At 29.2% G+C, this 25,661-nt stretch overlaps 1 protein-coding gene across 6 annotated transcripts in view; it reads left to right on the top strand.

Annotated features, from left to right (window-relative positions):
* nAChRalpha6 (nicotinic acetylcholine receptor alpha6) overlaps positions 1 to 25,661 on the top strand; it is a 249,650-nt gene that overhangs the window by 131,477 nt on the left and 92,512 nt on the right. For 2 of the 6 annotated variants that reach the window (XM_088257905.1, XM_088257908.1), the window contains exon 3: positions 25,498 to 25,542. The exons of the other annotated variants lie outside the window; for them this stretch is intronic. In XM_088257905.1, coding sequence (XP_088114031.1) covers positions 25,498 to 25,542 — 45 coding nt within the window. The remainder of the gene's footprint in view (positions 1 to 25,497; positions 25,543 to 25,661) is intronic. 6 annotated transcript variants of the gene reach the window in all.

Here is a 25,661-nt window from a genome sequence, read left to right as displayed (position 1 = left end):
CCATTGTTAACCTTACATGATACGTGTTTTACGTTTTCATACGGTGTTTAAAAATGTGCAAAATTTTGAATCGAAACACGTGTCACAATATTTTTTGAAAAAACTGGTATTTACCAAATAAACGAGTATTTATAAATTAATTTTTTTTATCCCAATTTCAACAAGATGAAATGGTTTCAAGTAATTATAGCTACTTTGAGAGTTAAGTAGCATTCTGCATTTATAATATACTTGAAAAGATGAACGTAAAATTATTCGAAATAAACACGGATACTGCATAAGCGATTTCACTAAAAGAGAATAACTCCCCGCTGAATAGTACTTCAACATCCCGCAAATTAAAGAAGGAGAATAAATTTAGTTAAATATTATATATCGCAGTAGTTGAAATGTTACAATTGTGTTGTTGAAAGCTAACAGTGGGATGTAAAACGTTTTCAAGAATAATTACAAATGTCAGAACAGAACACGTTAGAGATAAAGGAGTATATTTTGTACGCTATTGAGCCAAACAACATTTCTCGCTTACTCGCTTTAGCATTGGCTTCCGATTTCGAACAAAAGCTTGAAAAATTGTTTTTCGAGCTGTCATTTTGTGACAAGTCCGTGAATATGACATAAACGTTTTATGCCGTTCTTATTGCAAAGGTAATTTATTTCAGTATTGCGTCGAAAGTGTCGCGAACAAAATATCTAATCCATCAAAAACGTCACAAATATGTATTTATAAATTTCAGACCTTTACATTATACAAAATTTGACGCATGAAAACTTCGATTGTCAAACAGTGTAAGTCAATAAGATTCTGAACGGAAATAATTGGTTTTTATTATTTTTAAATTAGTTGAATTTTTTTTTATCAACAGCAAAATGAGAAAAAAATTTCACATACTTTTACAATTAATATACTTGCGATTTTTACAAATTGATTAATTTCAAGTACTTCAATAATCTTAGAAATATGCAAGGAGATATTTTTTATTCAATACTTTACAAAAATAAGTTAAATAAAATCACTTCTTCTTATTTAAGTCTTTAAAAAAAACGTGTTTTATTATTTCAGTTTTATTAATCCCAATAACAACATCACTGGAGACAAAACCATAAACAAAAAAAAATAACATGGACAATTAATCTCCAAAAAGTCCAACGTTGCGAGAATGTTAAATTATTTACAAAAAAATTGGTTAAAATTTTTAAATGAAGAAATACTTTTTTCTAGTATAATTACTAGGCTTATAACAAAGTCTTCAAGGTTATTTTTTTTAAAAAATTATGTCTATTAATGATAAATTCTGACTTGAATTGATTGACCTCACAACTCGATCGAATTTTTTACAAGTCTACATTTATTTTACATCTTCTTAACCTTTGACTAAAAATACTTCCAACTCTCACGATGGACGATAAATGATATTATTTTTTGAAAATTATTCTCTGACATATATTTTAAACCTGTATCTTAAATCAGTAGAAAAATTGCCATTTTTTATAAGAAAGGAGTAAACGCTTTCTTGGAATATGTTTTGTACTTATATATTATTTATAGTTCGCTGAATTGAAAATGAATGCCGATAAATAAAATCGTGCTTATGTGTAAAACACGTTATTTTGATAACAAAAGGTCTAACAATGCAAGCTTACCTATTCCAGTGCATTGAAGCGTTAAACTTTATAGCATGGAAAATTTTTCTTTTCAAGAATATTATAAACTTTGAAAATCAATCCATAATTCTCTGCCATATTTTTGATGTCGAATACAATAGAATATATAAGTAGCTACGTACTTTATTCTCACTTAAAAAATATTTCTAAAGGTAGGCTTATTTTCATTTATATACCGGTTAGAATAATTTTTAAGTATGGAAGAAAAACATTAAGTTGTGTATTTGCATAGAACAGAAAATTTTACTTAAGTCAAAAGTTTTAGCAGCTTTTTTTATCAGCAAAAAAATTAAAGTTAATTAAGTTTAGTAAAAAATATATGTACATTAAGAAAAGCATAAAGTTTTTAGTCATAAAGTCACAATTTATGACTAAAAACAGTTGATTTATGTATTTGTTGACCATTTTATTATTTCAGGATTCAAAAACATATTATGTAGAATTTCATTGAAAAAATCTAGCTTACGGAATGAAATACTTATTTTATTAACCGATTTCCATTTAGTTGTTGGGTAATTTATCCAAAATTAATCACGGTTATTGAATTGAATTTTACTTTTTTTATGTACATATGATAATATGTGACGCGTTTCGTCTTATTAAGACATTATCAAACACCGAACATTAGACAAAATTGACGTTAATAAAACGAAACGCGTCAGATATTATCACATATATATATATATATTATATATATATATATATATATATATATATATATATATATATATATATATATATATATATATATATAAATATATAATTATATAGATATATATATATATATATATATATATATATATATATATATATATATATATATATATACATATATATATAAATAAAAATAGAATTCAATCCAAAAGCTGTGTTTAATTTTGGATATATTACCCAACAATCCAATACGGCATTTACTAACTATCTGAAGTTACAATAAACAATTTCCATTTATTCATACTCTAAGAAATGGGTTTATGATAGCTGAAGTATGATCCAAAAAATGAACACTGCAATTTTCTAAGAAGTGAGAAATAACTGCATCGATGGTGGTACCTGATCCAGTTGTAGACAGGCCTTTGTCAGTGTACAATTTAAAATTGAAATTTTTATTCAAAAATCTTATCAATGGTTTAGGTTTTCCTGAATTGAAATTGATATTAAAATCACTACTCATAATCATTGGCATTTCGTCCAGTTTTTGTTGAAACAACCTTCAATACTCAAAATTGTTAACTTATCAAAATTAAAACGTGTTATTGCTAATATACAGTTTAGTATTCAAGCATCAACCTCCCTATGCTACGTATTTACAGAGTACACGTGGTACACTGTCTATGGCATATGACAGAGAGAGAGTAATAACGATTCTTCCACTGTTTCTTACTTTCAATTGCCGAATTTGGAGAAGGGAATGAATATCGCTTTTTCGTCAGACCAATTTTCACTACTGCACCTATAAAAAAATCACTTTACATATAAAATAGATATAAACAGGGCTTTTTCAAAACAAAAAAGGTCCCGGATCTCACAAAAAAGAATCAAATATCATTTAAATATTCATTTCCATCCCATACTTTATCATTTTGATGACATATTTAAATACAAATTGTAATAACGTATACACAACATTATTTCGTCTAGTTGATTTCGGATATTTAAAAAAATGAAGTTAGCATGTGTCATTTTATCTCTTTTAATTGAGAATCCCAATGAGAAGACTTTTTCTCCACGTGTGACCGGCGCCTAAAAGCGTCATTATAATTAATGAATATGAACGCCGAGGCGGTTGCGTCGGCGTCGTTATTGGGTAGGGTCGTGAGGGGGGAGGGGGTGCCGATAGCTCGTGTAGGGTCAAACACAGAAGGGGTGGAGGGCGAACCAAAGAGCGGTGGGAATTCCGCAAATGGGGAATGGGCTTCATAGTCGTATCACGCCCGTTTTGTCAATACGCCCCGTAAAATAGCCTGTCAAAGCGGGCATTATTCGCGGGACGTGAAAAGAAGGAATGCTAGTTTGTTATCGATAGACTGAAACTCCATTAAGGCTCGCGCGCCTCCCTTCGCGCTTGTTAGTCACGCTTCGGCAATGTCTCAAAGTAACGCAATTAATCATTGCCGCGGTCTCGAGTAATAGGTGTTTGATTGTTCGAGGGATAATAAATAAAAAGGTCCCTAGTCTTGAATGCCGGAACTTGCTCCCTGATTTAATTTGCCTCATTAAATGTCTAGGACTTGAATTATTTATGTGATATTACCAAAATACTTCTATTGTAGTTCATAAATGAAAAGCAACAAATTTTCTTAAGAAAATTTTCTCAAATCAACATATACGGCTCTAATGAACTCATATATACTGTGAAGATAAGGGTTAGAAGAAGAATCAATAATTTGTTCTAATTATATATTATTATGATTATATACTTTTTTTTTCGAAACTAAAAACTCAGAAAATACGAATTGACAACTGGTTTCGAAATGCCAGTTTCAAGTATTTGACAAACTTGACCATGCCATCTTTTCCTCGGTCTTCCTCTTTTAACTAATTCCTGGAGAAGGTACAACGTGAATATGATTAAATTTTAATTAATTTTACGATGTAGTTTGTTTAAGGTTAATTATTGATTTTCATAAAATAAAACGAGTATTAAAAAAAAAAGATGCAGTAAGCCTTCCTTACTGGTAGTAAACATTTTTTAATCAAATCGGGTATAAATATATATAATTGACGATTACATTTGCGACGCCGGTATTGTTTTCAAAAAAAAATCTCAACTTTTTCTCAACGAAAAAGAAAATGAAAAATGAACAAATAGCAATTAATTCTTGGAATTCAAGGGATTGATAACTTATGAGGGGTTATTAACAAACACTTCAATTCAAAACAAGAATCAGGGAGCATGATAAATATTTAAGAAAAAATAATGTTTCAGAATTTGCTAACCATTTAAAAGATAATGATCACTAATAAACAACAACAACATAAAAATCTCAAAAATTATTAAAACGAAACTACTAAATTTTGAAGCAATAGAAATTCATAAAAATCTAAGTATTAATAAATTTTTAATTAACAATATAACAATTACTTAAGTCTTCCCCTATTGTCTATGTTCCCACTGATAAGAAATCAAAAATAAATAAACAATTAAAAATAATAAATACATCATACCTCCTCTTCAACTTTTAACGTCCCAAGGATTCAAATATAAAATTTAGACTTCGTATACGTGTACGGTGTTTGAAAATGATGCGGAATGCATCGAAACACGTGTCACAATAAGTTTCAATAAGTAGTGGTATTTACTAGGTAAAACTTAAATTTAAAATTGATATATTTTATCACAAAGTAACTGCCAAATCAATTCATGAGACTTAAATAATTAATAAAGATTAAAAAATGTTATTTCAAATAAAGATATAAAAGGTAACAAGATGAAAAACTGTTTTTTTTATGCACAGGTATCTTTGAAGGAAATGTTTCGTATTTTTCGATGCACAACCCGTTCCTTCATCAATGTCTTCCAAAGGTCGGGGTAAGCGTTTGGGATCGCATATCTTCGTATAGAGGGTGCGGCGGAGATATTGTATGACAAGTCACTAACCAATATCACAAGGAAAATCCCCGCTTCTAACCAAATGATTTACGTCGTATTTCTCTATTACATTGCCTTTGCGTATTATACTTAATTTGTCAAAACGCCGGGAAATAATAATAAGGATTACAGAATATGAATATCTTATAACATGAATTATAGTTTGATTAGTATATATGGAATTAGGAAAGAATATTTGCGGTATATAGAAAATTTGCTTGTACCTTTTCTAAAACTAGACCTTGGCCTTTTGATAGGGGTGGTACGGTGAAACTTTTATGTTATTTTTTTGTGATATTGCTTAAGATTTTGAATATCATAAAATGGAATGACAACTAAATAGTTTATTCGACATCATGTGGAAATAACTATATGGTATTTATTTTATTATATAAAATGCAGGTCCACCAAGAATGTCAGAACAAAACTGAGTTTTTTTATTTTTATGACACTTAATTAGATATTGCATAATAAACATAGAATTTACCATGCCAAATTAATAAACAATAAAATATTCTATCCCTAGCTCCATAATGCTACATAAAAGGTGATTTTACTGATTAAGTAATGTCAAAATTTTATTATTATAAAAACATCCAGCAATAGAATTTGATGGAAAATAATTCAGTTACAATATATATCCTCGTATGTATATATAAATGTTTTGATTTAATGATCGAGTTTTGAAATTACATTTAGCATCTACACTAGTTTATACAACTATCCGATATTTATCTTTCATTGGTTTCTAAATCTCTGCTTTTGGATTTATTTGTTTACCGCCTGTAATTTGGAATATCGACTGAGTCTCCGTGTAATCTACGGTGGCATTGTTCCGTTTCAGGATGTTAATTGATAGCTGTACCGACTATCTGCGGTTTGCACGTCCGCCTCTTTGAGCAAAGGACAATAATATATTGGATGGGACATTCAAAAGCCCTTTGGCACATCCTGCAATGATCCTAAATACGAAATTACACCGAAATATCGTAAATCAAGTTTATTTGTTTGATCCTACAAATGTTTTCTAATAATAAATATTAAAAATAAAACAAATTTATTCAATCATTGAAATAAGATACGAGATATTGCAAAAAAATATGAGTGTGATGTTTAAATAATATTCGATAAAAAGTTTGTTCATATCTAAATATAGAATATGCATCAAACAGCTCTTCAAATGAAATCCTTTGGTGTAAAATCGTATCTCGATTATCAAAAAAATAACTTAAATAATACAATTCCAAATAATAAGTGTTGATATTTTTTCGTAATTTATACAATGAACAATTCTTTGTTTGCATCCTAATACCATGATCTAACTAAATTCCCTAGAATTAATAGACCCTGAAATAGAAAAACAATTTTGAAAAACAAACAATTGGTTTTTTACAAAAATTCTCCCCTAACCCCATCTTACAAATATGTCGTCTTAATAATTTTCGATGTTCACTAATTAAATTGTGTTTCAACGGTTAAGATATAAAATATTTGCTGAAGATACGGTGTTTATTTTCTAGAACAGGAGATAAACGAAGTAACCTGATATTATTATGTAAATCAGAATGTAATCATTTTCTCAGTCTACGTTATTAATTCTAAAGCTTGTCACGGAATTATTACAAGTAATACAATCAGTTTATTTTAAAGCAAAATATGAATATATAAACTATAAAACGTAAAATTTTAATGCTCATTTTGATGATAAATTTTGTTTTTACGAATTAAATAGATCAGTTACTATTGGTTACAAACATTTATAAGTGATATATAAAATTCCACATTTTCATATATATTTTCACATATATTTAGTATAAAAAAATGTAAAAGAAACGGGAGGGAGGAAAGAAGAAAGGTCATGTATAAGTCAAAAATATAATGCAAAAACAAGGACTGCCTCGATATTAATGTTGATTCATATTGTTGAAGGACCGAACGCTGAAAGTGACGAGTTGAGTTATACATGGACTTAACCATTCTATTTGTTACATTAAAAATATATTTATTTCATCAGAAATTCACCCAGACAACATCACAAGTAAAATGAAACCATTTAACCTTTGTTTATGCCTGAATCTGACTTGTTTTTATTGTATACTTACACACATTCATAATAAGTATATGTAATATGGTAATTAAAAATACATTTTTAATGGAGTTTAAAATTGTTTAGTTATCCAATCAATAAAATATACAGATAGCCCATTTTTATACAATTAGGCATTCAATATCTCTCATGAAATTTGAAATTTACATCCACGATAAGCTTTTATCTAAAATAAAATTGTTTCAACAGTAAATATGGGGAATGTCTAAAATTCAAAATTAATGTTTGCTTTAGCAAAAACAAATTAATGTTTACAAAGATGAAAAAGTAGGAAAATAATTATAAATTCTCAAGGCACCGTGTTGAATAAATAATTTTATTTAATAAAAAAAATTGGAAAATTTGTTATCAAAAACACTTTTTCATAGAAATACATTGTAAACAAACTGAATTGAAAAGAAACCTAGCAAAGCCAACAATCTCAGAAAGGTGGGTATTCATTCGCTTAGCTGGTAGATAAAACATATTACGAAAAGGTCTCCTTTCATAACGTTGTCGTGTCAATAAGTGACAAACTGTGGATTAACCATTTTGTAAAAAGGTCCACTTCAACCTTCCGAGACTCTATGAGAGCTCTGATTATTTTATGGAAGTTTTACAGCCCTTTACGCAGGCGTTCCTCCCCTCTTCCAGGCGCCCCCTCCCTGACCTACTTTAGCCTGGGAAAATCGAGAAAAATGTTCCGTTTAACCTACATACAAATAAAATACATCATAAAAATTCCCGACCTATTCGCTCCGTAGAAATTCTTCTGTATGCTAAGCACCATTGTTTTCTCAGGAACGTTATTCTTATCCTTGTACTATGTTTACAAGAATTGAAAATTCAACAAAAGAAACTGTACATAACGAGATATAAGTCCTCAGAAAGATAAAGAATTCTTTAAAATTTTAAGTCTGTAAAGACAAATCCGAGATTTAAAAAAAATGCTCATATAACACTCAAATATTTCTTAGAAATCTTAGAGAAAAAACTGAAATAAAACATCCTTTTTTCCAAAGTCACTGAGAACTGAGATGATCGGATGGAAAACAATAAAGTCTAGAAGATTCGTTTCATTTCACTGTTGAAGCGTATCCCTGGAAAATGTTTGCTGTGGAATTCAGAAATGAGCATTGGTGGCATCGTTTTATTCGAATACCTGGTATTATGATGTGACCTACCTGCTCGAATGTACGTCCCTTATTTGCTGTACAATTTATCCCCATGCATTGTTTGGTTGTGTGTTAATATATCCCAGATTATGGAGGTTGCTGCATGAGTATTAATGTTTGAGGTTAAACGAGTCATTGCAACTGGATTAGTTGATAATGCACATAAAATTGCGTATGGAGTTAATACATATTTTAAAATTCTGTCAGTTGAAATTTACAAATACATTATTAGTCAACCCTATTAATCTTACAAACATTTTTGTACTTAATATGTATTGATAACAATGATTATTTACGTACAATTGTGTAGGCAAAAGTTTTCTTAAAGCTTGTTAGGGTTTATTAAGGATTTAATCGCTGGAACATTATGTGGGTGGAAAGATGATTGCATTCAGTACAGTAAAAAATATTAACCTAGTTTCAGGATTTAGACGGAGTTGTGATAAGGTTAGTTTGATTCAGTTGATTAAAAATATGTTATGATATTGCAAATTAAACAATATTTAAATTCAAATGCATTTTTTAAACTGGATTTTAAAAATATCTGCCAATAATTTTATTTTAAAACAGTAATACTAAATTAAATTAATATTTTCAATTAAATTTTCTAAATATTAAATTCAATTCATTACATTTTATTAAATATAAATTTAAAAGAGGTTATGGTTGATAATTAAAAAAAAATACTTTTTGTTATTATTTGCAAATGAAACTTTTTTGAGTAGTTAATTTAGTTCGGTGATTTATCTTCAATATTATTATATTATTTCTCAAATCATCCGATTACAATGTTTTATTGTTGTTCATACTTATAATATACATATTTAATACGGCTATTATAATGACGGATAAAAATGATAAATTTTATCCTGTAAATGTAATGTCAGTAAACATTGTAAATAAACATAATATAACAAGAAACAATTTTTTTTTTAAATCTTAATTTATTTCACATTTTTAATTAGATTGTTCGTTTATATTTACATATTTGTAAAAGGATGTTATAAAATAGTAATAAATTTATCCGTAGTATGTAAGTTAGAGTTGTCAATCGTTGAGGTACGAAAGGCTTTATCATCATTATTGACAGTGGTGTCCAGACAAGCTATTAAATGTTCCGGTTTTCAAGAATGTTGAAATCTTGAATGTTTCATAATATCGAAAAATGTAAAATCTCCTCCTTCTCCTGAATCGATAAGAAATTCAGGGGGTTTAAAGGCGTGAAAACTCAGTCCCGACGGTTTTCAAGAAAAACATAAAAATATCCCTTTGAAATCTAGGGAAAATATTACAACTGAAATGCGGATACATCGTTAATATTGTGGCGAAGGATTATGGCACGTAACGCCAAAACCATGTACACGTATCAGATTAGAATGGGAGATGTAATGATTTTATGGTTAAGTCGTGATTGTGGGCGGTGTTCCATACCAGCTGGTAGCAGTTGGTAACTATTACCATTATACAGGAAAGTGCCATTAATGATCATCGGCATTGAGAGGATTATATTGTTTCCATCGCGACATTTGAAATGGAATCGCATTATTTACTGGAATTCAAAACGACGGATTAATTATAATTATTAATCTCAATTTGTTGTTTTATATGTATATTATTAATTTGCATATTTACCTGCATTGTAGGATGCGTGGAAATTTAATCAAATCGAAGTGTTCTCTCGACGCTAGTCAATTAAGTATATTGCCTCACTCTTCTACATTGAATGTGATTTCATATAAAATTTCTAAATTAATTGTGAATAAAATTTATTAAAGCTTAAACAATAATTAAAGAAAACACTTCGTTTTTTACCACTTGAGTTTAATTATAGACTACATGTTTCAGAAGCTAAACTTCCATCATTCAGGTCTGTATAATAACTAAAATATAAAATATAAAATTGTTCTATAAATAAGGATAGGGGGAAAGTAAGGGGAAGGGGTTAGTCAAGGAACGGAGTTTGAAAACAAAGGAAAAATTGAAAGCAATGGCGAAGAATTTTGAAACAATATATTATTTAATAAATTATTATTAGAATTCAGGTTTTTTTGTATTTCTAAATTTTCAAGATAATTCATAATTTGGCCTTTATATGGAACAAGGTGTAATAATTTTAATTTATGGGAGTGAAATGAGTGATTAGTATCTATTATATGATTTGCAAATTCCGAAAAATAATTACTAACAAGACCGCTTTGATGTTCTTTGATTCTAATCTTTAAATTTCTCGCAGTTTGGCCAATATATTTTCTATCACAATCTCCACACGAAATTTCATAAACACCACTTTTTTGTAATAAATCAATTTTAGATTTTGAGTTATCGAGGATTTTATGTAAATTATTATTTGTATAATATGCAGGTTGGATATGGGAGGGTAAGATTTTCGAAATATTTTTAGTTATTGAACCCGTATATAAAATTTTTCGCCAAGATTTATTTTTTATTGAATCATTATTAGGTGCTGAATATATGTATTTTTTGGTAAAATTAATTAAAATTAAAGCTTAAACCATTGTATATTACGTATTTCAAGTTAGTAAATATTCACATAAGTGGTTAAATGAAAAATGCTTACAACCTTTTTTCTATTATCTACATTAAAAACATTACTGTTATGATTAAATTCATGTGGTTATTTCATATTAATTTTCTACTTTTATCTTTTAGTGGGACAACATTTTACATCAGACTGGTCTGATTTTAAATGATTCGAATAAATCTGGTCAAAATGAATTAATAACGATAGAGTCTGGTCACAAATAAAATTAATAAATGGAAAGTCGTAAAGTTGCTGTAAACATATTTCATTTTTAAAAAATGTTTATGAAATCTTAAGATCATTTTTTTTGTTTAAAATAAATGAAAGTTAAAAATGACAGTTGTTTTACATTATGAAATAAATATTTAACTGTTTGTTTGAAAAAAAATGTTTATAGGGAAAACCATTCAGAAAGTTATTAGTTCGCAATCAAGTCAGTTGTATGTAATATAAGTCGTTGATTCAATTAAAATTCTAGTCCCGGCCAATATTCTCGCTTGGAAAAGAGTTCTTCCTGGATGAGTGCAAAGTGCAACTAATATCAATACTCAATATTGCAGCGAGTATATGTAGCCATTAATTAGTGCTCTCAGCGTTGTACCGGCTGTTCTGGGAACAGCCACCCTGTATAAGGGTAGAAATATACCAAGTTGTCCGATAGCCGTTACCCAAATGCAAAAAATACAAATTATTGCATTCGTGTAATGAAATACCAGGAGAAAGGATTTAGCATTTTTACGAGTTGCCGCGGCCGCTGCTCTTCCAACCGGATTTTGCCGAATGGAGCTCGTGGAAGTTTGAGGGGACCCGGGCTGGATATTACGAGTTTGAGTGCGACTCACTTTTAATATGAGCAAAGTCGTAATGGCGAAACGGTTTTAACCTCGGCCATCGCTTGCTGTATAGGACTTTAAATTGTTCTTTGAAAACTTTTGCGGTTATATTAAACGAGTTTTTTTTTCAATATTAAATTTAAGATTTTCATATACGGCGGTGTGGAAATTCTTAATTAAAATTTAGTAAATACCCCTTTGCGCGGTCGCATATGTCTATAATGTCTCATTGATCTATATCGTTATTATTGGAATAGTTTCATGTTTGGTATTGAGATTATCCCTGCGCTCGTGTCACAAGATAATTAAATTTATTTATCTTGTTACTACCGCAATTATTGGGAACATTATCTGCTGCTGTGGTACCTAATGGATCTGTGTAGGAACTATCAGCATGTAGAGGGATAATTTTCCGAACAATTTAATATTAATCCCAAATGAGTATTTTTTACTCTATTTAGAATATCGGTTTTGTGCTTAAATAATTAAACTTAAAATAAAAATACTTGTAAATAGTATAAAAATATTTTGATTATTCACAAATGGGTCATAAAAAATAAGCATAAACTATTTTTCATTATCAGCCAAATTATTAGATAAAATTAACTTTCAATTTATATTTATTATAATTAAACATAATAAAGACACTAGAATATATAAAAAAAGAAAAACTCTTAAAATAAATAATAGATACTATTGTTGATTAATATAAAAGTATTATTTAATTTGCCATTTTTGACCACTTAATATTTTTTTATTACGATCTAATCATTGGTAAAAATACTAGTTTGTTTAGTGCAAGCCTAAGCGCAGTTTAGTGGTTATCGTGTTTGATTACCATGCACGAGGTCCTTACATTTAGGATTACTCTGGACTCTCTGTACTACAAAATCTAGTTGTAATAATCCCCCTAAAATAACGTTTTCCTCCATAACATGATAATCATAGATACAATTTGAAAATTTTTATCTTTATTACAATACTAACTAATAATTCAACACTTTTTGTTTTAAAATATTATAAACTTGTGATATTTGATAAATATTCCCACGATCTACGTTCGAATCAATATATGATCCAATGGTTGAACAGTCTGCGTCACCGTACATCATTTATGTTTTCCTGGGACGTTTTGTTTATTTCACTCTAACTACTGCGTGCACAACTTTGTAAAAGCGAGACAATGATTATGAACTGCGATCTTCCGATCATTCACGCCACAGTTCGCGCAGTCGATTTTTAAACATGTTACTGACTGAACGTCGTTTATCGCAAGCTACTTATTGTTATTGCATACATTTATTCAATGAATACCGCTGGAGTCTTTCAAACACCCCCTCTATCGCAACATGCGTAATTTTCAGGTACTTCGTTGCGAATAAGGAATGTTAAGATAACACTGCATCGATCTGTTGCGATGCCCTATACACCCTTAGGTGCGGATAAGAGACAGAAGAAATCTTGTGTTTTGTAAATTTGATAGGAAATATTACCATATAAAATATCGTTAAGAAGGGTAAAATGACATAATTGAAAACTGTCAAAACCACTCATTGAACAAAGTAATAAGCTTGGAAATTCTTGGAAAAATTCTTTGTATTTAATTATTTCATGAATGACGTAAACTCGTTTACGAGTTACGTAAAATGGTTTTTGTGGTGAACGTAAAAGAAAATCGATAAGCATAGAAAACTTTATGTATCTGTAAAAAAACGTAATGTTGTTTTTAAAACATAATGTTTATAACATTGAGAATATAATACGTTTCAAGGGATATTCAAATTTAAATGATTAAACATGAGTTAGTAAAAATGAAAAAGTGTACTGATAAGTTAAAACATATCGACTGTCCTTGACAAAAAACTTCATCTTAAATTTCGATAACTTTGTGGGATAACCATTTTAAATAAATAAATAGAAATTATAATATCTAGTCAAATAGTTGGCGAGGTGATAAAAGATATTAGTTTTAAGTGTATTTTTTTTTGGAGAAAACTTTAATAGGTTTCTTTAAATTCATATTATAAATTTTCAGATTTTGAGATTTTTCTGTTACAGATAACATAATTTTAAAATGGCATTAAGTCAAATATATAAAAATTAATTTTTTAGAGTCTATCGAAAAAAATTTAACACTTTTTTTAAAGAAATCATAACTATTTTTTTTGTAGGTTTGAACTCACTATAATATAGCTCGATTACCATTTTCAATAACAAATCGTATAACACAAGATATGTAGTATGAGATATGAAAAATTATATATTAAATAAAATAAAAATATCAACCTTATTTAATTAATATCAACAAAATAAATACCATATTTTAATGAAAACAAAAAAGCAAGATATTAAGTTACAAAGCGAAAATAATAAAGAGAAAAAGTAGGAATTTCTCAAAATTTCACATTGTAGACACGATGAAGTTAAATGTAAATTAGACGTTGGTATGCGCATATATAAAGAATGAAGTTTATTAGAGTGACTTTCCGTAAAATAAACATTAGATTACTCAATGATGTACGTTGCTAGTAAATTTTAAATGTAAAATTAAAAAATTAAAAAAAAAACTATATTCGCCTGTGTAGTGTAATGGTGAGTTTACTTGCCGTGTTCGAGGTCCTGGGTTCGATTTTCAGATATCTCCTCCGAAAGTATAAAAGATTATTAATAGTAATCTTCATTTAATTAACGTTACCTACTATGGAATGTTACATTAACTGAGACTTGTGAGACTTGAGAAACAGTTAATTTTTATGAATGAGAATTTTTTGAATATAATTAATCACATATAAACCTTATTATTCTTTGTTTTCACTCCTGTTAATTGTTTAGACGTGAGCCTAGACAAAGAACATTCCGTTTTGTAATCTATATCAACTAAAATGCTCGTGGGTTCAAAATCTAAATCTCTTTTAGTAATTGACCAAATGCGATGAATTGGAATGCATGTTTTTATTTACTTTACTTGTGACGGGTTATACAATGCTTTTTTTTACTGCAATGGCAGCGACATCTGTTAAGAGCTAAAGTTGATAGTTGCTATCACTGATTGCATTATTGTTATAAACATTTTCAATACATCCATTGCCTCACGAGTATGTGAAATTAAACATGTAAAAAATAAGCGCTTTGTATTTGCAACATTTTGAGTGTGTCCAAATACTTGTTCACAAAATTTGGGTTATCTCCAATCACAGGAGCTACTTTCATATTATTTTTTGATATCTCATCAAAGATGAAGAAGAATACGACGGTCGTCAGCCCCGTAAATGCCCAGACTTCCATATTCTTCTTCATCTTTGATGAGATGTCAAAAAATTATATGCTTTATATTTCATTTACTTTTCAATTCACTAGGCCGAGTCACAGTAACGCGTTGCCAGGGAACACAATGTTAAAAATAGCGCGTTTGTTAAGTAAACAATTAAGTATTTAACAAATATTGTATAAAGTAAAGCGGCAATTCATTAAAATCGAGAATTATCTTTTGACGCCTGCCATCTTTCAGGAAACATTTTCTTTAGAGCGGCAATGAAATTTGAAGTAAAATATCTCATTCCAGGCGGGTAGCTTGCCTTTAAGCCACTACGCTATTATTAAAAGAAATGATACGGTTTACGCTATATTGTCTACGCTACGCTGGCATTCAAGCGCGCGGGGGATTAAAATTTTCCGCCGTGTAACACATTAACAAATTAACCCCGTTCCTTGATTACGGAGCTACGCTGTTCGGGTAGTATTTAAGCGTATTATTTAAGGGCGTAAACTGGGGCGTTCCACCATCGACAACATGGGTGGTACAAATTCAACTCGCGAATGATTTGTCTAGAAATAAATTTTTCACCCTGCAGCGAAACGATTTGCTCCGTAAAATATACAAGCAATATTGAGCACACGTCGCATTCCGTAAAAGGCAATCTCCTGCATTAAATATTACGAGACGCGAAATCACGACGGAAATTTTATGATTTCAAACCGTTACTTTTGTGGTATTCTTCAAGATCTTAAACAATGAATACATTTTAGTACTTTACGTTTCTTTGCCTTTTACGAGGACCGTGCTTTCTATATTATTATAAACTACAATATATAAATACTTACAACATTTTGAGTGTGCCCAAATAGTTGCTTACAAAACTGGATTATCTTCAACTACAGGAGTTATTTTCATATTATTTTATGACATTTAAGAAAAACGTTTCGGAATTCGGTTCATATATATAGAACTTCCAAGAGTATTGTGGTTCTACCCATTTTTGACAACCACACTACTCAACAATTTGAGTAGTGTGGTTGTCAAAAATGGGTAAAATTGGTGAATGTTACACGTGTGTAAAGTGATCACTTAAACCAACCTATGACGGTCGTCAGCCCCGTAAATGCCCAAACTTCCATATTCTTATTCATCACTGATGAGATGACAAAAAATTATTAAAATACTTTGTTTTGAACATTATTTAAAGATATTTAATTTATCTTCCTACGTTACGATGTTTATGGGGATTTTGATGTTTAACTCGATGTTGTCAGCGGTGAGATTGTTTAACAATGTTAGTGGAAATTGATATCGTGGTATGTCCCTCGTTTCCTACAAATGTCTTAGATTTTAGCTTTGATCTTTTCCCTTTCCACTTTCCCGTCACTCTTCCAGTTTCCAAAACAAACGTGAAATTTTTATTACGAAGTTTACAAGATGAGTAATTTTATTATTATTATTTATAAGCCTCAACTATTTTGTGAGTGATTTTGGTCCATTCAAATAAAATACATTGTAATTATAAAATAAAGGATAAATAGAAAAGGATAGAGAAAAACAAAAAACAAAATTAATGATAATTGACTGAATTTAAGGAAAATATGTTATAAAATATTCGATGAATATTAATTCAATTAAATCATGTTATTATCAGTTGTTATTTAATACTTATGTATGTTTTTAACTTGCTGTATTTGTTGAATTCCTAAATTGATAGAAAATACATATGTTCTATTTATTTGGATCTGTTGAGGTGTAATAAGACATTATTACGTTTTCTGACCCGTATTTGTACCCAATGGTGCATAGGACACTCCATCAGATAGACGTAATATTTATTTGTTCGTTAATTGTATGAAAAAATGTGATCAAGCCTGCCTTTCTGATACCATGCCAAGGTTATATTAAATAATAAGGGTTTAAAATTTCTTTAAATTTTTGACCCCCTTACGAATTGAACCAGGGACACCCAGAAAGGTAGCTAAGCGTACTAACCTTAACGCTAATGAGGGGTAGAATATGCATATAAACAATATAAAATGCTTAAATCAGTACTGTTTCAACGGCAATCTAAAAAAACGTTAATTACGGAAAGCAATTATTCCGTTTGGTAATAAATAAGTGATTGGGGTTATTTTCCCAGTCCTGTTTTTGTAGGCAGGTGGTTCCGTTTGCGCCTAATTTATGAAGATGCTACTTTCTCAAGCGCTCCATTTTCTGTTTCCAGCCTTTTCTTTCCTTTCCCGTTCTTTGTCTTTTCGTCTCGAATTCGTTTCTGGTTTTCACAAAGCTCCTATTTTTAAGATCCATTCACGCAGCTCACCAGATTAAATAGCTATTAGCGATTCTCCCGAGAGTACTATTTCTTGCTCAACTTGTTTTTAAGGTTCATTGATTTTTTCCGTGCCGAGTGCCTCATAAAGTAACATTTCAATCAAAGGGTTCCAAAGTATCTCACTCGAGGGATTTAATTTATTTTAATTACAGCATACTCATTTGCCTACGCTCCTTAAGTATAATCGTGATATCTAACATAGATGAAGATGAATATAGAGTCTAGGTATTTACGAGGCTTATGACTAGGCGGGCATTGAAGTGAACACTTTACATACGTGTAACATTCACAATGATTCTTGGAAGTTTTATATGTGTGATCCAATTTCGATACTTGTAACATTAACTATTCTACCTATTATTGACAACCATATTTATAATTTTTTTATTTATAAATATATATATATATATATATTATATATATATATATATATATATATTATATATATATATATATATATATATATATATATATTATATATATATATATATATATATATATATATATATATATATATATATATATATAATATATATATATATATATATATATATATATATATATATATATATATATATATATATATATACATATATATATAAATATATACATATATATATATATATATATATATATATATATATATATATATATATATATATATATATATATATATATATATATATATATATATATATATATATATATATATATATCCTTCTATTGACACCTTCTTTCATAGGCGAGTTCATCTGCGATATCTTTGTTTGATTTGAGTACCCTTTGAAAAGATCTCTATGAAAGTGTATGTGTATAAAATGATTACTTAAACCAGGCTATGACAGGTCGCAAGCCCTATAAATACCTTAAATTCTATATTATTCTTCATCTATGTTGAGACATCGATAAAAAAAGTTACTCCCAAGTGGACTAAACCCAGATTTGTGATCATTCGGACGCACTGAAAATATTGTGTATATTTACAACATTTTGAGAGTGTCCCAATACTTGTTCACAAAATATGGATTATCTCCAATTACAGGAGTTTTTTTCATATTATATTTTGACATCTCAAAAGTCATCACTTAAACCAGCCTATGACGGTCGTCAGCTTTGAAAATGCCCTGACTTTCATATTATTCTTCATCTTTGATGAGATGTCAAAAAAAATATTGTGTCTATCTTTAATTATATATTTACCCTTTTAATGCTTTTTCTCAATTTGTGATTCCAATTTTATCTAAAAAATAATATTTGACCTAGATATTCGAATTTATCGTCAGTTTATCAATGCTCATTAATCTACTTTACTGACTTTGTCCCAGAGCTGTCACTTTTTCATCTTATCAAGATATCCCTTGTAATTGAGTTCTTCCGATTGCGTTAGATATATTTCATTTGTTCAGTCCGAAAATCACCGCTCGAAATAATTCATCCACTCCGTAACCATTTAAAATATCTGCGACTTGATTAAATTTTGATTGGAATCGAAAGAAACTCACCATTCATAATTGAATCACGGTGAATATTCAGTCGAACACTCTGGAACAAAATGGAAACCGGGCCATTGAGTTCGGTACAAAGATCGAATAGGAAAGCCTAAGTCTATTAAATGGGAATAATAGAACGCCATACACTGATGCACACAATACATTGTATTTCAATGTGGCTTAGCGGGGGAATATTCCTTAGTGAAATTGTGTTATTGAAAATGTCGCAGTGTCTCTTACACCACGTATTTTACTTTGTGAGGGTTACATTGTGAAAACTATTTCTGAGGGAATCCAAATATAACGGTATTATAAAATTATATTCAGCGCTGCTAATAAGATTTCTGGCTACGGAAATAATATCAAAGTAAACTTAAAATATGTGTGAAGGTCTATATTCTTATTTTTCTTCTATCCCTTATCCGCACCCAGTGGTGCATAGGGCACTGAATGTTAACACATGAATAAATATATATATATATATATATATATATATATATATATATATATATATGTAAGTATAATTCCTAAGAACATATTTTATTAAATATTGCCGACCATCACAATTGTGACAGTCGGTAAGGCAGATCGCGCAAAGCTACCACCAAACGTTGCACGCGTCGCACTGGGAAAAACAAGAGACGTCGGATATAAAAAACGATGGTGTTTGGTGAAAGTGTGTATTGTAAAAGGTTCTAATAGAATAAACTTATATTGTCGTTTCCTCAATTACAAAGCAACACTTTGTTTATTTTATTTTTTCATAATCACTTTAATACAAAGAAAAATATTACCACGTAATATACACACTTTCATTTTTTTTTCAAAACTATTTCTTACTAATGTTATAAAAATACCTAACCAAACTTAGGTTAAAAATTTAGATTTTCGTCAGTCTGGGTTAATTTTTTTTTTTTAATAAGCATACACATAAAATAAGATTCGCCATGTTTTTATATCGTACAAAATGATAATAGAGCCTTCCGAGTTATCTCTTACGTGTTTGGTACTGCCTTACAAAGCTTGTGTTTACTGACTCAAAGGAAAGTATTTACACCCCAAAGCCCATTGTTAGCGAGAATAGAGAATTATTAACGCAGTGAATACTAAAATTAAGGGATGATTATCAAGGTATTATTCATCACGTTTATATTCCATTTGATAATTTAACTGATTAATTAAATCGATCCTCACGAGACGCGCGGAAGATTTCAAAATTAATTTAATGTGTATAAAATATCCTAACACAAGAATTATTAAGAAATAGTGTAAAACTAATATAGTATTAAGTAAAAAAAAAATACTACTAGTAATAATAATTGGATAGACTCTCGACTGCAAAACTGATGTCGCGGGTTCGAGTCACGCGAAGTACAAAATAAATTTAAAAAATATTCTTTTCAATTTTTCTGGATGTTCATAATGTATTTTTCACATTAACTTTCCCAATCCTTATAATCTTACCTGCAGACAAGCCTCTAAATGTAGAGGCTTTGCGGGTTATTGCCTTTAAAAAATATAATTACCGCTCTATTTTACCTTTGCAATATCAGCCACCGTTATATTATTTATTGATTCGGCATTAACTTTGTGGAATGACATGAATATTTTATTAAAATTAAACACTTGAATAAACCACTTTAATGAGTTTTATTTTTATTTACGACTAGTTTTGAAAATGACAGACGTTTTAATTTGTACCAGAGGATGAAAACATTTGTCGTTTTCGAAACTAGTCGTAAATAAAAATAAAACTCATTAAAGTAATATATATTCAAGTATTTAATTTTAATAAAATAATCTGCCTCCATAGTGTAGTGGTTAGAGTGTTTAGCTACCTCGTTGCCTGGGTTTGATTCTGAGGGGTTAATAAATAGGTAACTTTCACTCAAACATTCATTTCATGTATCACCCTAGACTGATACCTAAAGCACAGAATTAATTACCTTTGCCTTCACATATTTATTTATCAATCAATTATACATGTGTAGTATAGCGTCGATACAAAGTATGGAGCTTTCGAAAAAGGGATTTTCCAAGTATATTACATTTTATTTTATCGAAAAAAGTGCAAATGAATTCCATACTATGACAAAAGTATTAAACTACGTATACTTAAAATTGTTGATTTCGTGATGTCCTCTTGACATTGAAGATCGAAGTAATTATTAATATATTCAAATACTGCTTGATAATATTAATCGTTTATTTACTGGGATAAAATGGTATATGTGTTCACAATACGCATCTCAAGTCATGTGGAAGCGTCAAATCCATTTATCATCAGTTCGAGTATTATATTTACAATCGAAAAGTGAATTATTGTCTCTGTGTTAACTTGTTATGTAATAAATTCCTTTGAGAAATACGTACGCATAATAAATTAACGCGATTTTGTCAGATATTAAAGTACGCAGGATGTTGGGGCTCTGAAATTGATTTCCAATGCCCGGGATGTCTATTTTATCGTTTCTCCCGTCGTTTCCAGAGCACAGGTAATAAATTCAATAAAACAAGTCGATGATGTTACTGTTCAGGGAAATTACGTATATTAGTCGTACTTTATTAATTAAATTCAACGATAAAATATTTTCTTACAATTTCAATTTAGATGACGAAGTAATAATACGGCAGAATATAGTCCAGTAAATAAATAAATGTTTATGTAAGTCAATAATATAAGGTGACTTTTCACTCTGATATTAATTCAATATTATTATTCTGGACTGGTACCTGGAGCGGGGGATGATCACCTTTCCTTCGTGTGTTAACGATCAAGATAACACTGCGTTTATATGATGCAGTGCCCTTTACACCATCGGGTACGGATAATGGTTTTAAAATATTCAAAAAGTGCGCAATGACATATCCTTAATCATGTAAATATCCGAACTAGCATTTAACAAAAAAGCTTGGCAAAGTACTATTTTTTTCATATTTCTAACCTTATCTGCACCCTTTATTACTCGTATATATGGCATTGCATCATTTTGACGTAATGTTATCTAAATCGTTACATGCATGAGGGTACATAACTGTGTTTCGTCCAGAGTATTATTAAAATAAAGTAAAGTGTGAAAGGCAGTAATACTTATTTTTACATCCCTTAAGAATCGAACTTGGAGCCTACAACACGATAGGTAAATGCCCCAATCATTACACTACGGAGATGGAACAGTAGTCTCTGTTGAGATATTAATATGAATCGCCATTAAATCCTCTTATGGTGTGAAATCCAGAATTCATCTTTATAATAATTTATAATTTCTTCTCACTTTAATGTTCTCGTGAGGTAGCGATTAGTGTGTTTAAAATATCAGGTGTAATTTTATGAATTTTATTTTATAATTATAATAATAGGAATAAAATAAAAATTTCTCAACGCATACGTTTTATTCCGATCAGTTCATGTAAACGTTTAAAAATCATCTACGTTTTCAGATACAAGCACTCTGTTGCTAAAAATACGAATATTAAATCTAAAACACTGAACACGTTTGTTTTATAATACCATCAAATACCCATTGTGTTGAAAACTACTGATTTTTTACAGAAAAGTTTTGCCATTATTAAGAAATGATCTCAACTTAAGAGTTAACTTTAATGGAAATAGTTTTCGTAATGTGAGAATAATACAAGTATTTAAGTAAACTTCGCAATGCGAACAATACCCATAAAGATTATATAAAGATTACTTAAATTTATTGGTAATGTTCATTTGAAGGTGTATTATGGGTTACTTGTTTTTCTGTTTGAGATTTTTAAATAATTAATTTAAAAAATCATCCGCGTTTTAATATATTTTATATTTTAATATTTTAAGGTTTTAATATTTTAAAATTACTTATGTTTCTTTTAGCAAAACGTTTTGTAAAGAGTTTAAAGGTTGATTTACTGTCTTGTGCCATAGTTAAGTTAAATAAAAGCGTTGTTCAAATCGGTTTCAAATTTAAGATTAAACGTATCATGATTGAATTTGGTTTTTTAGTTGGGAGATTTCACACTGGATACTTTATTTACCAAGCTTCATTGTTAGTCAGCAGCCGAACTGCGAGTATACGCCGATAGCGTTGGGTCATTTACGTGTTAATAAAGAGTCTAGTTAAAAGCTTAAACGCGAAATATTGAGTGTAGCTCGGAAACGGGCTTTCATTTAAAACTATTAGAGTAGCTTCCGAAACGGGGAGTTAGTTAAAGTGACGCTTTGACGGAATTCCATCGAATCCATTTTCCATTAACTTCAAAATGGAAAGGAGATAAACAAAACAAAAGTGTTTCATGTAATTTTACAAATTTTTTTCTTGCAAAATGTACGATTTAAGCCAAGTATTTTGTATTTTTAAGAGAATAAAATTTAATGAATACATTTGTTATAATAATATTTGTTTGAAAAGTCAAAGAATTCTGCAACAATGTGAAGAAAATGTAATTGTTCCTTATTTTGATGGAGAAAAGTTATCATTAAGCTACAATACTATGTGGATCAGATGTGGTTTAGTAGACGTAAAATATACTTTATGATTTTTTGTATACAAATCAAATACAATAGATTTAAAGAATAAAAATTTAACTATTTAATTTAAAATGTGATATTTATATACGATTTTATTATTTTATGGAGAAAATGAAATATAATTATTTGGTATCGATATCTGAAAGCAATTTTTTAAATACCTATTTTTACAATATTTAAAATGTATTACAAAATATTTAACTTACATACACACCATGTAATTGTTTATGTATTAATGTAATTTTCATGATGATTTAATTACTTGCAATATCTATATACAAGTACCTAATACAGAAATCCTGACCGAAATGGATATTTGGCATAGTGCGACATTAATGTGCATTTGATATTCACGTTGAAGTCCAAACTATGGTCAGTTGCATATCCGCAATCATAAATGTCTCAAGACTGGACGTCGCATTTCTGAGTGGCCGAGTTCTAACGAGAATCCAAATTATCCAAATGCCTAGGGGCATTTAAATGCAATTCCGACTACAACTATCCTATGTAAACAATTATTGCAAAACAAAACCAACTCCAGCACAAACAATTACATGCTGTAGTGTCGACTGCTTGTTCAACTACTTACTTCATTATTAATCTTAAGCAGTTACAGCGCTGCGAAGAACTGGAACCCGACTTACTTGTTAATTATTGTTTTGCGACATTCAAACTTAACAACATCTAGATGAGGGTATCAGATTATAAATATAATTATAAATCCTCTCGATTCAATTAAAAATTATATTCATTTAAACATTTTTTTAAAAAGGTTTTGTATAACTCATCTCAGTAACTTCTTTCACGGATGAATTTTATATTTCATCTGATTCCCTCAAATAATTTATTTAAATTAGCCTGTAGCAGGAGAATTTCAATCGTCCATCTATGTACCTTTTGCATTTCAGTCTACCCATGAAGTTGAACGAGACTACAACAGAAATACACCATTAAGAATGACATAAAAAAAGATACTATATATTACATTATTTCAAAAAATATACCCAGCAAATGTAAATATGGTTAATTCTAATCATTTTCTTACAAGCTAACGATCATTTTTTACTAAAATGATTTATAAAATGCCTTAAATAATATATAACAATATGAATATTGTGCAAGACATTTCGTGATATTTTTCAGATAATCATAATTTTTGGTAAACTGGAGTCATAAGATTGTCATACATACTTAAAAGTAAAAATTTAATAAATATAGGAGACATGAATTAATATACTAAAATGAAAACCGTACACATTTCAATAAATTTCCAGAACAGATTCTTTGAATTCAAGAGTAAAAATATGTTATATACCATCGTATTGCGAATAGCGCTAAATCATTTTTATACTCATGAATTCATGAAAAGGATGAATTTTCTCCTTTAATATAATATATCTTCGTGGAATCTCTTAAACCTACACTGAGCGACGTTCTGTAAATAAAGGTTACAAATGGAATTGGATTTATACCAAAAATATCATATTTGAAAAACAATTTTTACGATCAAAAATATCTTTACATGCTTGATATAATGACAAATTTGAAAATTGTTTGTCAATTATTAATAAAACAAAATGATTCTTTAACATATATGTATATATATATATATACAAATACATATATTAAAAAAAAAAAACTTTACTTTTCACTAACCAAATAAACAGATGTTTGTATTTTTTTAACAGGGAGAGCAGCGCTTTTTTACAGACGAAGTAATGGTTTTTTCTATACAAATAAAGCATGTTTTATTTTTCAGATGAAGCAATATGTTTTTTTGTAGATGCGGAAGCTGTTGCGGATAACTCTTACTTATTGAAATGATATATAGAGTATAGATTTAAGCACAAATAAATAATTATTTTATTACAATATTAAATAAAATACTGATTTTGACTTTAAATAAATAACTATATTTTAAATCGTAATATTTAAATGTCCTTGTTCCAAATCAGCAATTCACCCTTGTTAATGATCTCTGATTGTTTTTCCCATTTTGTGCTCCTTTAGGACGAAAAAAATCAAATTCTGACTACAAACGCTTGGTTAAATTTGGTAAGTGACATGATGACAGGTCTGCCCTCTACCCTCTACCATTTCAGCCGATGTTGCTAATACATGTTTATCTTCAAATTTTCAGTTCAGCCTAGAGATTAGTACCAATTGCAAGACTC

The sequence above is a fragment of the Brachycentrus maculatus genome, unplaced genomic scaffold (assembly GCF_059751285.1).
Source record: "Brachycentrus maculatus isolate JH-2025_06_01 unplaced genomic scaffold, ASM5975128v1 h1tg000089l, whole genome shotgun sequence".
Lineage (NCBI taxonomy): Eukaryota > Metazoa > Arthropoda > Insecta > Trichoptera > Brachycentridae > Brachycentrus > Brachycentrus maculatus.
This window is presented reverse-complemented; position numbering and strand designations above follow the sequence as displayed.